The sequence below is a fragment of the Nothobranchius furzeri genome, chromosome 14 (genome assembly GCF_043380555.1).
Source record: "Nothobranchius furzeri strain GRZ-AD chromosome 14, NfurGRZ-RIMD1, whole genome shotgun sequence".
Lineage (NCBI taxonomy): Eukaryota > Metazoa > Chordata > Actinopteri > Cyprinodontiformes > Nothobranchiidae > Nothobranchius > Nothobranchius furzeri.
The window spans coordinates 20,989,673-21,004,943 of NC_091754.1; the positions used below are offsets into that span (position 1 = coordinate 20,989,673).

Below are 15,271 nucleotides of genomic sequence, written 5' to 3' on the forward strand. Positions count from 1 at the left end.
GCTACTGCGCAGGATCTGGAAGAGACATAAGAATTAAAAGTAAAAATATATTTTTAAAGGTATTTACGTGAAATCGAATGAATGATTCTTGAGCATAATTGTATTGATTTATTGGATCGATTTTCAAAATGAATTCATTTGAGGCAAAAAAAAAAGTTTGGAGGGTTGTTTTTATGTAGCTTTCAGGGCCTTTTTGTGGCGCGGGAAATGAACGGAATGTAGCAACATGCAGCTGCAAATCCTGCTTTGTTAGCTGCAGAGCTGCTGATCGGTGACTTCCTGTAACTCAGAGTTGGACTGTTTTTGCCTGGAAAAATGCCTTTTACGCGCTCCAAGGTAAGAAAACCACACAACATTTTAGATAAACAGCACACCAAATGTTACGTTATTATATTCTAATAAAACATCAGGTCACAGATAGGTTTTGATTCCCCAAGCAGTGCATTAAAGGAAGGCCTGCACGGTTACTTTCAAGTTATGCACTCAGAACGCGTTTATTTAACTATTTTTTTTGTTAAACTGATAATAAAATATAATGTATTTACATAGACTACACTTTGTTTAGGCTTAGGGGTGTGTCCTGAAAACTGCAGCTAAACTATCCATCTGTATTAAATTCGCAAATGCATTCCCCACAACTATCACTGTTTCTTAGTATATTTACAATTGTATTTGAAAGTTCTGACATCATATGTTAAGTTGTTGCATCTAGCCAAAGTAGGAGGTTATTCCTTGTTATAGCTCTATAATATACAATTTTTAATAATAAACATTCATTAAGATCAAATGAAACTAAAAATATTTTCCGTTTGTTATTTTGACCCCCATTCCGAAACAGGCGGCCCAGCCTCCATCATCCAGGATGAGTTTGAGGAGGTTCTGCAGTGTTGTATTGGTTCCCATAGCGACCACCTCTTCCTCTGATGACAGCTGTGACAGTTTTGGCTCTGATGGGGGCTTCGCTAACACGGTAAAATACTGCAAAATGCCAGATTTGATCATACTTCTGTAGAAAATGGGAGCAACTATTGGTTGTGACACATGCCCTTGTCTTTAGAAGCAGATGAGGAGAATGACAGACAAACCCAAAGTGTTTGAGGACGACTCCTGCAGCGGCTCTGATGACAGCGAGATCAGCAGTCGGATCAAAGCTATGGTAGGAGGTGCAGCCGGAAAGATTTTGCAACTCTTAAACCAAGCGTGCATGTTCCTCTTGAACTAAAAAGATTTTATTCTTGCAGAAAGTAGAAACCAAGCAACCAAGACGCCGCAGACCGAATGCCCTGAAGGTTGCCATGAGTTTTCCCACAAAGACGACAAACAGGAAGAGACCTGCGTCTGAACCGCTGCCACAACCCAAAATCCAGGACTCTGACTCTGAGGAGGAGAACTTTATGAGCAAGAGAGCCCTGAATATTAAAGAGAATAAAGCAATGGTGTGGCCTGTTTTTTATTTTCCTACTTTTCGTCCTTGAATTTATAAAAAGATAAAAATGTTTTTTTTATTTTTATGTTTCAGCTTGCAAAGCTCATGGCAGAGCTGAACAAAGTGCCGGGGCTCTTCCCAGGAAGACGAATGGCGATGTCGGCTTCAACCACTGTAAAGTTAACCGTCTATTAACAACAGGTCTTTCACATTAACTGGTGATTTTTAATTTAATTTATAATTACCTCTGTCAGCCAAGACGGACACCTCAGCGATCCACGGGACTCCCGAGAGCTTTCAGGAGAAACCCGGAGCGGCTGTCCCGACCCCACACTCGTTCTCGCTCTCAGGTGGATGGACCCCCCAGCCCGACCCCTAAGGAAGACCCCGAAGATGAGTTCAGCCTGGTTCGCAAAAGCCGCTACTACGAGGAAGTTGATGAACCTGTAAGAAAGATCAGAGCTTTTGGTAAAATCTCGTTCATTTAAACGTTCTGACGCGTAAAACTTTCCTGCACAGCCACGCCGCCGGTGCTTTAGTGGCACTAAGGCCATCCCTCACGTGGTGCGGCCTGTGGAGGACATCACAGAGTCGGAGCTGCAGGGGATCTGCTTCAACGTGCGGGATAAGGTCTACAACAGCTCCACTGTAAGTTCTGCGCTCACCGTGTCATTAAAACAACGACTGGTGATCAAACCGAAGCAGAATTTCAGCTGTTTTTTTTTTCCAGGGATCCACTTGCCACCAGTGCAGACAGAAGACAACCGACACCAAGACGAACTGTCGTAACCCAGACTGCTTTGGGGTGAGAGGGCAGTTTTGTGGCCCGTGTCTCCGCAACCGATACGGAGAGGAGGTCCGGGACGCTCTGCTGAACCCGGTAAGTTCTTCTGGATTTTGATCATAAGATGCGTGGATTCATTTTATCTACTTAAATATACAATATGTGAGAATTTTACATTGGAAAGAAGGCTACACTGACTGGCTGGGGAGTTCAGTTTCTCAAACGATGAAATTGTAATTCGACGCTGGCCGGCAAACTCACCAGGGTTGCTGGAAGAACAAAAGGCAGTAAAAGGAGCGACCCAGAAGTTATTTCTTGCGCCCTTAAAAAGCCACAACATCTTTTTATTTTAGTCTGACCCCTTTTTTCCACCAGATGTGAAAAAACATGTAACATAATTGTGGTTTATTCCCAACCGGGTGCATTTCAGATGTGAAAGGAGAGCAAAGGTGTTCCACACAGCTGGTCCTGTGTGATCTAGGGCTGAAACGATTCCTCGAGTACCTCGAGTAATTCAAGTACAAAAAAGCCTTGTGTCAAATTCTCTGCCTCGATGCTTCGTTTAATTAATTCATGGCTTTGCAATCGCCCGGGGTCATGTTTCACCTGGACCGAAATAATTGACGCACATACACACTGCACTGAATGCACACGCGAGTAGCGAATATAACTTAACTTTCTCCTTAAGCCATGGCGGACAACGTGGACCCCGGTGGAGTGCGAAAAAGACAGAAAATGTCAAAGGTGTGGGACCATTTTTCACGTCGTAAGGCAGAAAACGTAGTCCAGTGTAAATACTGTAAAATGGATTTAGCCTACCACAACACCACATCCTCCATGCTGCAGCACCTGTAAATGTCACTTCTGCAAGCGGACTCGGAGGTTCGCTATATATTCTGCGGACACTATGCGACTTTTGTTTGCAGCACTCAGGTTCAGCTCACACTGTGCTTCTGGTAGCAACGCGTCAGACCTAAAAATGTGCTAAAAAATAGCCGTTTTTACACAACACGTCAGACTTTTTATTGTGTTGTTATCGACGTCTGTTGTCCCTCGGGATTGCTGCAGGAGGACTCGGGTATTTATGAGAGTGGCGGAGGAAAACAAAATAAAGTAAATAAATGCTTTGTGATCAGTATAATTTGACATAACCACGGCAAACATGCTTTCTCGACAATCCTTGTTATTGTGTGAGATAAAAAGTGTAGAAATTAAAACGGACGTGTGTAAATAGGGAAACAGCCGGCGAGCCGTGTTTGCGCATGCGCCGTGAGCGGTTCTGGTGCTGTTTGGGCCGCAGCTGCTCGCAGCGCTGCTTCAACAGTTATCCTCCTAGTTTTTTTCTGGCTTGCCAGGCTAGTAGATTCTCGCGCGAGGGGAAAATCAGCTCAGGTTGTATACTTATTTTTTTGCACAGGCGTTTGTTTACTGTGAAGTAAAGTTGAAGTGCTGAAGTTTTGAAAACTAATTTTGAATAAAACTTAAAGAATAACTGGCAATTGCATGCTCATTTTAAGAGGTATTTCATATTTTATAACATGCTATTTTATATAATGGTTTACAAACACAAAAGGGTCATTTATTAGTCGATAAAAGATTCGATAGAGTACTCGATTACAAAATTATTCGATGGCTGCAGCCCTAGTGAGGTCTCAATTTCACAAGAGAATTGCAACACCACGTGTGATTTCATAAGAAAGTGTCCAGATAGTTTAAATGATAAATGACCTGCACTTGTACTTTCACTCAGAGTAAGGACTCCGAAGCGCTTTACGCTGCCTTCATGTTTGACTCCCTGTCTGGCCTAATCTAAACTGCAAACTTTGAAATGTTTTGGAAGTGTAGCGCTTCAAAAATACCTATCACTCGATACGAAATGGTAATACATTCCGCAACCCTTTCATGTTCAGTAGAAAGAAGGGGTATTGTCAGGTGAAGAAGGCTAGAGGCTAATGTTGAGCTATAAATGCTAAAAACGGTGAATGAAAAACAAATGGTCGGCTCTAGAAATATCTCCAGCTGCCTTTTCCAGTCACCAACAATTCCATTACAGTGAAATGTATTTATCTACTGTCTGGTGCTGAGCTGATACTGGCAACCGTTGCTCAGAGCAAACTAGCTTGTTTTGAGGCATGGACTGCAGTACCCCAATCTGACCACAGAGTGTTGTTCTTACTTAATGCACCTTTAAATCCCTGCAGGATTGGCAGTGCCCGCCTTGCAGAGGCATCTGTAACTGCAGCTTCTGTCGGGCCCGAGAGGGCCGCTGTGCCACCGGCGTGTTGGTCTACTTGGCCAAGTACAACGGCTTTGATAACGTGCACGCCTACCTGAAAAGGTACAGGTGCTTTGATGAAAATAGTAAATCCACTCAAAGATTTTGGGTTTAATTTTTAAAATTTGCTGACACGTTCTTTCTCTTGTGCAGCTTGAAAAAGAAAATGGAAGAAGATGGCAGCGAGTGAAGAGGAGGATCTGACTGACACTGTGTTTCTCACACCCAGACACTGTTCAAAGCATTTTAACTCGGAATGCTCATTGTTCCTGTTTATTTTGAGCATCGACTCAGCTGAGTCATTTGTTTTCTGCTGCAAAAAGAGTCCCTCCTGATGTACATTGTTTTAAATGTATTGCTTTTTTTAATTGCATGCCTAGCTTTTTTTTTAAAAATCGGCCTCTTTTGTGCCTTTACCTGTAAATTAAAGCTTATGTTTTTACAAGTTGTTTATGAAAAGCCTTTTCCTGCCCGATTTTGGTGAAACAGAGGGGGGTGCAGGTGAAAAAAGGGCACCCACCGAGGTCCACTGCTTCTCCCACTTCCAAACCGAGAGGAACTGTGATAAACTACAGCGCCTGGTTAAATATCCTTCATTAGATAACTGTCGCTAATGGTGTGGAAACAATTAGCACACTCTAATGGGAATCTCATACCTGTAAATCATTTGGTCCCGTTAAAGCTCTTTCTCGCTCTGCAGCAGTCTCTCTCTCTGGCTCATTTTCTGCTGTAGGTTGGGAAGTAATGGTTGAAGTAGAGTTATAGGCTGCATTTTTCTGTTCAGGATTATGATCCGCTACGCAAAATGACACAAATTAACCTTTGTGCCATTCGTCTGAGACGTACTTGGTCTGACCTGTGATGCTGGAGCAGGATGTGAACAGTTGCAGAGCTTTATGCAGGTGGAGGTTGTACTGATGCTTATTTTTGCAAAACAAATCCAAATAGTTAAAAAATGTCAATAAAAGTTTTCATTCTTGCAGCATCTATTGTTTATTTTCTTGAACTGTCATTGTTATTGACACAAACATGAATCCAGAGGGACTAAAAGGTATTTTTGTCTTGCTAAGATATCTGTGTTTATGGTTAAGTTTGCGTTCCTTCAGAGTAAAGGCCTTAAACAGTGAGGAGGTTTAGATTGTCAGTCAGCTGCCTGCACAAGCTTGACTGGGTCAGATAATCACCATTTACAGCAGCACTGTGCTGAAAAAAGGTGCAACACAAATCCATTACAAAATATGTCCACACACATGCACAATTTTATCAGATACTCTGAAAAAAAATTAATGTTTTTATCACGTTTGTAAAGTAGTGGAAAAACTTACTCATTAATTCTCACACCGGTCAAATTTATTTTCAATAAAGTAAAAAAAAAAACTTGACATTTTATCTTATTTACTTTTAGAAATCTAATAGATTATTCTGCTTGTTTTAAAAATTCTTGCCAACAACTTTTAATTACCTCATTAGCAGATTTTTATGAATTTGATCATATTTTAGAACACATTTCTAGTGATGCTATTTTGCAGATACATTTAGTGTTCATTTTTAGACTTTAAAATAAGATAAAATGTCTAAAACCGAGACTTAATAAACTTATCGAAAACCCGTTTTTGCAGTGCAGGAAAAAACCGCGTAACAGAACTTTTTTTTGTGAGTTTCAGCTCAATAATACCCAAAAATTATGTTTTCCAATCCAGAAAGTAAGATTCATGTTGGATTAATCTCGCGTACCAATAACATAAAATAGATAAAAATTTGCACTCTGTTGTTTTAGTGTTATTTTTGAACATATTTCAATTCCTGGTTATTTCATTTCTGACTTAACTTGTTCTCATCTTCTTGCATTTTTTTGTTGCCTTTTTGTGCACATGTAATCACTTAGTAGAGCTTCATTTAATGTAGTTTGTGCCACATTTGTATCAATTTATCTGTGATTGCTACTTTTTTTCATTGCTCATCATTGAAATATTTGAGAAATGAATTTCAACATAAAAGCATTGTTCTGTTTTGACTTAAAATACAAACATTGGAAAAGTAAAATTTTTTGCCCCCAATTTAAACCCGTCTTTGACCAAAACTGACTAAAAATAAAAACATGTAGAAAAACTCTGATTATTTGGTCCCTTTAGAACATTTTCAGTCGCTGTTTATGAATTGATATTCAATAAAATGATAATAAATTCTCACATTTTCGAGCTAAATGAGTATAAATATACATACATTTTTTTCCTGCCCTTTTTTCTTCCAAAAGGAGCACATCAACAACTATTATTAGTATAATAAAGATGCACTTGAAAATACTAGTCCTGTATTAAATATCAATGATCATCCACTTTGGGGTGATGAATATTTAGGGCAGTAATTGTTTACAACGCTCGAGCATTGAGCTGATCTGGTAATCAGGCTATGAAATACAATATTTATTCATTAGAGCAGATTTAATGAGGCCTTGCGGCGCTAATTATGAAAACCAGTGTAGCAGTAAATGAGTAGCGCTTGGCGGTGGGCTGCGGGGTACCTGTGAGGAGGGTCCAGGGGGGTGGAGGGGGTTTGGAGTGCCCTGATGTGACTGAGACCATCCAGCCTGCAGATACCTGCAGACAGGTTGCAGATGCACATCCCAGTGAGCCCCACTTTTAGGTATGACGTCTGGATTCCCCCTCCAAAGGAAAAAAAACAAGAATAATCTGCTTTATTTCTCACCAGCAGATCACAGAGGAGATAATCTCATAGCGGTGGCCCTTTTTAAACACCGTTCCACCGCTACTCCGACAGCTCTGACTCTGAAACTGAGTACTTCTATTTGCATGCAGCTCTGGAGATATGTGGTAGTATTTCACAGCGTAATATGAGTTTTGATTGACTGATATTTTCATTATGGCTGCAGGGTAGCGTGAAGACTGTTAATTTGCTTGAGAGTCCTGCAGGTCTACGGTGATTGTAGCGGAGCCAGAAGAAAAGCTGAATAAATGAAACTCACAGGGCACAATCACAATCCGTGGGTCAAAATCAACTGATTAATTATAATTTAGAATCAATCTGTCAGGCCTCTGTAATAAACACTCTTTCAGGCTTGCTGCTTAATAACCAGCTTTTACATGGTGCAACACTGTACAAAAGTACCTCCAGGGATGCTTGGATTAATGTGTTTTTGTGATAATTTAATAAGAAAAATGCATTTAGGAGAAAGACATGTTCGCTGTTTCAATTTTTGATGCAACTCATCAAGACTTTCCACACAAGCCACCGGCCCCCCACTGTCTTTGACCTCTACATTCTGTGGAGTATAGTGAGGAAAGTGCTGCTAAATGCATAGTGAGTGACTCTGGGTGGCAGGAGGCTTATGACATGTTCCTTTCCTCCCCGTTCCAGCCAGGAAAGTGATGGAAACAGCAGTTTGGTCCAGGTGTCAGGGACATTATCAAAGAAAAGGGCTGCCTGCAGTTGCTCCATCTCACAGGAAATTGCCAACTCACCCTAACAAAGGAAGGCATAAGTGCACTCGCTGCTGCCTTCAAGGGGAGCGTGATAAGATGACATTATAAATACAGAATTGTTCACAGAGGTGGAGGGGCCGGCACATCAGGCGGCTGAACTTGGCAATTTAGTACCTTGTGCACACGTCCAAAAGCCTCTGCTGGATTATCTAAAGCAACATCAGCTGCTTATCCAGTGCATTTTGTTAATATGGGTAATTGTTCGTTTCTAAACTGCTGCGTGCTAAAGTTTACAGCGTCAGTTGCATACAAACAATTCAATAATGCAAAATCATTAGCAAAAAAACCACAACATATAACAAATCTTCAGTAGCTCACAAGGAAATAAGGATTCATTTTCCTGATTGTTTTGCATAATTTTACAAACGATGTGTTAAATATTTGCATTTAATCACACACAGACTCTCTTTGCAGTTTTCTATTCTAAAGGTGAAAACAAAAAACTGATTTAGATAATAAGTATAAATACAAATTTCTGGAAAACTATGTTGCACACTGTTGTCACGTTAGCCTGGTGTTAAATAGTTCTCCTTGTTACCTGAAGGGGGAGCTCCAATACAGGTAACTTGTCTTGCTTTAACTTCCAACAAGTATTTAGAGTTTTTGAGGAAATAAAGGATCTAAATAATATGCATATATCAAACAATTTAACTGAAATGAGTCAAAACACAAATAAAGACAGGATTTCTTATTGTAAAAGACAGAAATGTTTAAAGTTTGATGCAGGATGATGATTATTCAGAGATTACACTGGATATTTGTGCAAAGTGTGTATAGGTGATGCTCAGGAACTGAGGAAACTGTTGGTGTCGTGCTGGGGGTGGAGGTGGGTGGGGAGATTATGATCAGGTCTTTAATCTGGACATCTATTCCAACCATAAGAGTTGGCACGTGGGACTGATTTTATTGAGATCATGCATTATAAATGGGGCATGGAGCCTTGAGAAGGCGACGTTCACAGGTTTCATTAATTTTTACATCATTAACTCTCCCCTTCAGAGCCCACGACTGCAGGTCAGGAATTGGGGCTGCGGGCACGTGAGCCGCAGCCGCCTTTTGCTGGAGCACAGTCAAAACAAATCAGTAAGACAAACTAGGACTGATTAAGGTTCATGTGCTGTCACTTCATTTGAACATGCGCAGAAAGGACGTAAAAGCTGAGGAAATCTACGGAAGCTTTAATGTTACAAAGTTCTGTAACTGGCAAAAAGGCCCTGTGAGTCTATTCTCATCACATCCCCATTTAAAGGTAGCTCTTCTGTTTTCCTGCAGTGTTTTTACTTACTTTTTGTGCCTGAGTGGCACTTCGGCGGTGGCTTTTTTGTCTCACAGCAAGGAATTTGAAAGTCCCCAGTGGGCCTTTTAGAATGAACCATTTGTTTAATATTATAGCCTTAAACCTAACAATATCAATCAGTCATGAAAGCACCTTGCATGCTGCTGTGCCCTGCATCACCATTAACTCCACACAAGTGACGGCCTCTGTTGGATCGCAGGGCGAGCAGACGGAGGGTGTCTGGAGGTAAATAAATGGATGGTGTCGGTTTGCTTTGGCACCCCCTCCCGTCCTCCCTCCCTCACCCCTCCTCCCTCGACTCAACTCAACCACCCTTCTTCCTGTTTTTCTTTCCCTTCTAACAATGTAGGTGAGGGAGTGTGTTCCGGTGGGGGGATGCAGGAGAAAAGTTGGAGCAAAGTCTAAATGTAAAAACTACTGAACACATTTAATTTCCCTCAGAAGCATCTAGAACTGTCAGAAAGACTGTGTCTTAGTCAACTCAAAATTCTGCACAAATTATTAAGCAGAAAAAAGACATTAATATGGATATATATCTTCTTATATACACTCAAAAAATACCTTGTTGAGTTATCACAAAAAATAGTTAGTTTTTTTCTGTTCAATTTGTGGAATAGTTCTAATTTACTTTAACCAGATTGCTATAAAATATCTTTCCCATATTTGTTTAAAGTCTCAAAGTTGTACACTAATAAAACTAACATGTATAAACATACTTGTTGAATTAGGTTAATGTCTCACAGCCACATTACTGTTGGTGATAACTTGTAAACATTATTCGCAAGGGAGTTTCCAAAATGTCTCAAAACATTAGTTAGGATTTGCGAGATCCTCACAAGAGTAACACATTCTACTAAATGAAATCAACTTGACAAAGTAATGTCAACTGGATCCACTTTGTCTAGTCGGTTAAATGTAAAAAGAATAACACATTGTTACATGTTATGTTTATTACTCTTTACATTTAAGCAGCTAGGTTTAGCGGAACTAACTCACATAATTTGGTTAAGTTAATTTATCCTTTATTTTTTAGAGTGCAGGAGTTCAGGTCAAAAAATGATTTGCGTGACACTGAAAACAGAGTTGTTGCAGGCATCTGAAATTTGCTCATGATTTAGATTTCAAGCGTCAGAACATGCAAGAAGAGTAAAACTGTTGTTAAATAAAATTGCTTATAAAGATGAACCAAAATGAAGATTGAAAGCAAAGCACTTTATGACCTAATATGACAAAAAAAGCTACATCTTAGTCACAACTCATGTGAATCTCATTTACACGTAACGCAATTATTCTGAGCATTTTCTTACATTTAGCCCAGGGGTGTCCAAACCTTTCAAGAAAAGAGCCAAAAAAACTGTTTTCTTTTGAAAATTTTTGAAAATTTTGAAAATTAGCAAACCTTGGAGTGGGTCAAAAAGAAGCATATCAGTAAAAATCAGAACATGAAAATGTTGGCTTAGTCTGGGAATTGCTATAAAGTCACAAGTCAGTGACCCGAAGCAACCTGCTGGGTTTTCTTACGTAGGAAGCCTTTAATGAACTGAACTCAAAGCAAGTGGGTTTAATTGGAATGTTTGATTTGTAAAGGTCATTGAGATGACTCTTGTTGTGATTTGGCGCCATATAAATTAACTGAACTGAATTGGAATGTATTGATCCTCTCAAAATCACCCAGAGCACTGCAAATGACCCCCGGGCTGCACTTTGCCTGATTTAGTAAAAAAAAAAAAAAAAAAAAAAGTTCATGTTTTCTGTCTTGCACCAAAGTTATTCAATCCTCTTCTTTAATCCACTCCCATTTTGGTTCCATAGATACCATAAAAGCATCTATGTTTAAGCCCACTGATCATGTACGTCGGTAGTTTTGCGTGTTTTCTTTTAGCTGTGAAGCAGTTTCACACAGTTTGGATCCTCTGCTTTCCCTCGCTGAGCTTGAGAACAGCACACATCAGCAGGCAGGCGCTGAGTGCTCCTCATCTCCAATTCCTAACATTTCAAATCTGTTACGACAGCTGTCCCGCAGAACATGTGTGAGATCCGTTTCACCGCACATGTTGAAATGATGATTCCCTCATTACATTTGACATCAGATAATATCTCCAAAGCTAACAGTTTGACCAAAATCCAGTGAAAAACATTCTGGGTGAGCTCTTGAAGGGAGAATTAATGGGAGCAAAACAAAAACAGCTCTTAGACAATTAGCACCATAGACCACTCTGTAATCTTAGGATTATTTTCACCACTTAAAAGCAGCACACATGGTTCGTATTGTGGCGAGGCAGAATGAACAACAGTTTGAGTTGGTCTCCCTAATCTGCATTTCCTTTAACGCGCCTTTTTCTTCTATTCGGTGTGAATAAACTCCAGCTGCATAATATCCGTGTTCGTCATCAGCTGGAAAACCGTTGAGAAGATTTTTCCCATGAGGATAAAACCAAAGCGTCTGATCCAACAATCAGTGAAGATGTTTTGTTGCTTCTTTTCAGGACGAATTACTCTCAATAATTTATAGATGTCTTGTTAATCACCAGATTATTCACCTCCAAAGAAAACAAGTATACTAAATGAATCTCCATTTCATTTTTCTGGATAATCCCCCTCTGGGTTTTCCCACTTTAAGAGGCACTCCCTGGGAGCTGGTTAGCAGAAACATCCCAAAGCTACGTTCATTTAAATAACAGAATGTATTTTTGTGGATTAAAAAAATAAAACTGTAATTGCAAAATCATGTAATTTAACCCTGGGGCTTGTTGCTTAACCAAACATGCTTTGGCTGGTTAGTCACAGAGGAAATGTCTGGCACACAGACCCAATGTGTTCTCTCTAAAGTCAAAGCAGGAAAACAATTAAGTGTGTGCCGCACATTTCTCTGAGTACCGCTCGACACAGCTCTTCACATCGCTGGGGCAATTGTCTGCAAAGAGAGAGAGAGAAAGTGATGAGAAAAAGCCATCACTTCCTACGTCTGAAAAACATTTCAATTAGGCCTCTGATGGAGATTATAAACCCAACATGACGTGAAACTCTTGCTGTTTTCTTTTGTCCTGTCATGTCCGTTTGCAGGACTAGAGGTGCATCCAAAAAAGCTGCTTTTGGTCGCAGAGGAGTGTGTTAGTGTCAGAGTGTGTCACTTGCCTCCAGACCCCCCCCCCCCCCCATCTCTCTCCTCTTTCATTCTACGTCTAGTCCTTTCAAAACAAGGTAAAGTTCAGCAAAGTTTCTCTGCAGAGATGATCAAACAGTCACATCACTAATGGCGATGGGTGACAGGGCCAGTGAATACAGATCAGCTTTAATTGTGGTGGGTCTTACTGCCACTGTCTGTCAATCTGAGCCTTTGAATACGTGAAAATCTGCTCTGTTCATTCTGTTTAAATGATGTATCCAATTAAACGCTTCAGAATTCACGATCTTCAGTCAAGGTTAAATGAAAGCAGTTACTCCTGTCAGAGAGGTGATTAACAGCGGCCGACGTCGGCCACGCTTTTTGTGCAAAGATTCAATTTTGGGACTAAAGGATGAATCTTCATTCATTACATGCAGTCCTGCTCAGTAAATGTCCCGCTCTTGATCACCTTGTTCTTTTTAATCCCTGTTTAGTTTTCTCTTTTATTTATTTATTTATTCATAAACAAGCATCAGTTTCACATATTGATTAAACTTTCATTTTCAAAAAGCACCTTTTGTTTGCTTTTAAAGTCACGTTTGCCAACCAAAATAGACTTAAAGTTTTGTTATTTCAAAACATTCCGTTAGTCACCACCCTGAGTAATAATGCCAAATAAAATTTGTCCCATTAGCTTTTTAACTATGATTGAACGGACACTGCAAACCCTGCTAAGCAAAACCAAGAAAAAAGCTTTTTGACAATTGACATTAAAATGAACAAGTGCAGCATGGGAATTAATTTCCCTCTGCAAAGATGAATGTGCTAGCAGGTTATTAATGAGCATATAATATGCTTGTGCAAGAGGGTTTTCTGTGTCGTTGTGATAAATGTGACAAAGGAGGTGAGGAGCATGTTGACTAATGAGTATCGTCCAGGGATCTGATCTCTCTGCCCTCTGGCGAGAAAGACTGTCTGAATTTCACACATCACATGATGTTAATACCCCAAGGTCCACCAGTCAAACCGCTTGTGACCAAGCCAACTCTATTTCTGCAGGACTTCTGGTCCAGCCAGCTTCAGATGGTTTCTACTTTGTATAATTCAGCTGACAGGAACAGTCAGAGACTTAGATTGGAAAATAACGTCTCTCCATCTATTAGATTGAGTTACATCAGTGGAAAACTAACTTTTATGTTGAAATGTATACACACACACACACACACACACACACACACACACACACACATGCGCACATAGATGCACACACACACACATACACACGCACATAGACACATACACACACACGCACATACAAACGCACATAGACACATACACACACACGCACATAGACCTGTGCACGCACGCACACAGACACACGCACACACACATGCACATACACATGCACATAGACATATGCACACACAAAAACATGCACTTAGATGCACACATGCACATAGACACGCATGCACACACACACATGCACACACACACACACACGCACACAGACCTGTGCACACACACGCACACACACACACACACACACACACACACACACACACACACACACACACACAAACACACGCACACACACATACACACACGCACACACACACACACACACACACACACACACACACACACACACACACACACACACACACACACACACACACACACACACACACACACACATAGACGAACACACCCGCACAGACACATGCGCGCACACACACATAGATTCACACACGGACATGCACACACATAGCCGAACACACCTGCACATAGACACATACGCGTGCACACACACACACACACACACACACACACACACACACACACACACACACACACACACACACACACACACAAACACACGCACACACACACACACACACGCACACACACACACACACACACGCACACACACACACACACACACACACACACACACACACACACACACACACACACACACACACACACACACACACACACACACACACACACACACACACACACACACACACACACACATAGACGAACACACCCGCACAGACACATGCGCGCACACACACATAGATTCACACACGGACATGCACACACATAGCCGAACACACCTGCACATAGACACATACGCGTGCACACACACACACACACACACACACACACACACACACACACACACACACACACACACACAAACACACGCACACACACATACACACACGCACACACACACACACACACACACACACACACACACACACACACACACACACACACACATAGACGAACACACCCGCACAGACACATGCGCGCACACACACATAGATTCACACACGGACATGCACACACATAGCCGAACACACCTGCACATAGACACATACGCGTGCACACACACACACACACACACACACACACACACACACACACACACACACACACACACACACCCGCACATAGACACATGCGTGCACACACTCGTACACATGCACACACGTAGACAAACACACCTGCACATAGACACATACGCGTGCACGCACACACACACACTGAAACTAGATGTTTGCTTTTATGCTGCAACAAACATTTATATCTGTCAGGAGCACAGGGCTTGCATTTGTCATTTATATTTTTTAGCTTGGGTTTGATGTGCAAGCTTTATGCTCAGCTCCTTACTTCCTGTTTTGAGTGTATTTTTCTGACTGTGTTACAGCGCAACACACAGGCCTGGCATAGGTACTGTACTTTGGTTCTTTTTGGCGTTTTTCGATTGGATTAAGACATCTAGAAATGATAGTGTTTATTAGGACATTTTCAGAAGAACATTATTTTATAAAACTGTGTCTTATGCGTGAACAAGATCTTAGACATCACTTC

General features: G+C 40.9%; 1 protein-coding gene across 1 annotated transcript; it reads left to right on the forward strand.

Annotated features, from left to right (window-relative positions):
• Positions 1-206: 206 nt before the first annotated feature.
• cdca7a (cell division cycle associated 7a) lies at positions 207-5,470 on the forward strand. Its single transcript, XM_015966480.3, has 10 exons — positions 207-336; positions 839-970; positions 1,058-1,156; positions 1,242-1,436; positions 1,520-1,600; positions 1,681-1,872; positions 1,946-2,074; positions 2,157-2,306; positions 4,412-4,548; positions 4,639-5,470. The coding sequence occupies exons 1-10, from the start codon at positions 316-318 to the stop codon at positions 4,673-4,675; spliced, it is 1,173 nt and encodes a 390-aa protein (XP_015821966.1). The 5' UTR covers positions 207-315; the 3' UTR covers positions 4,676-5,470.
• The last annotated feature ends 9,801 nt before the right edge of the window (positions 5,471-15,271 follow it).

Bases quoted from the DNA above. Each gene is read 5' to 3' on its own strand.
- cdca7a (XM_015966480.3), top strand. From the start codon at position 316: ATGCCTTTTACGCGCTCCAAG. The intron at 337-838 runs GTAAGAAAACCA...ATTCCGAAACAG, and splicing joins TGCCTTTTACGCGCTCCAAG to GCGGCCCAGCCTCCATCATC. The intron at 2,075-2,156 runs GTAAGTTCTGCG...TTTTTTTTCCAG, and splicing joins AGGTCTACAACAGCTCCACT to GGATCCACTTGCCACCAGTG.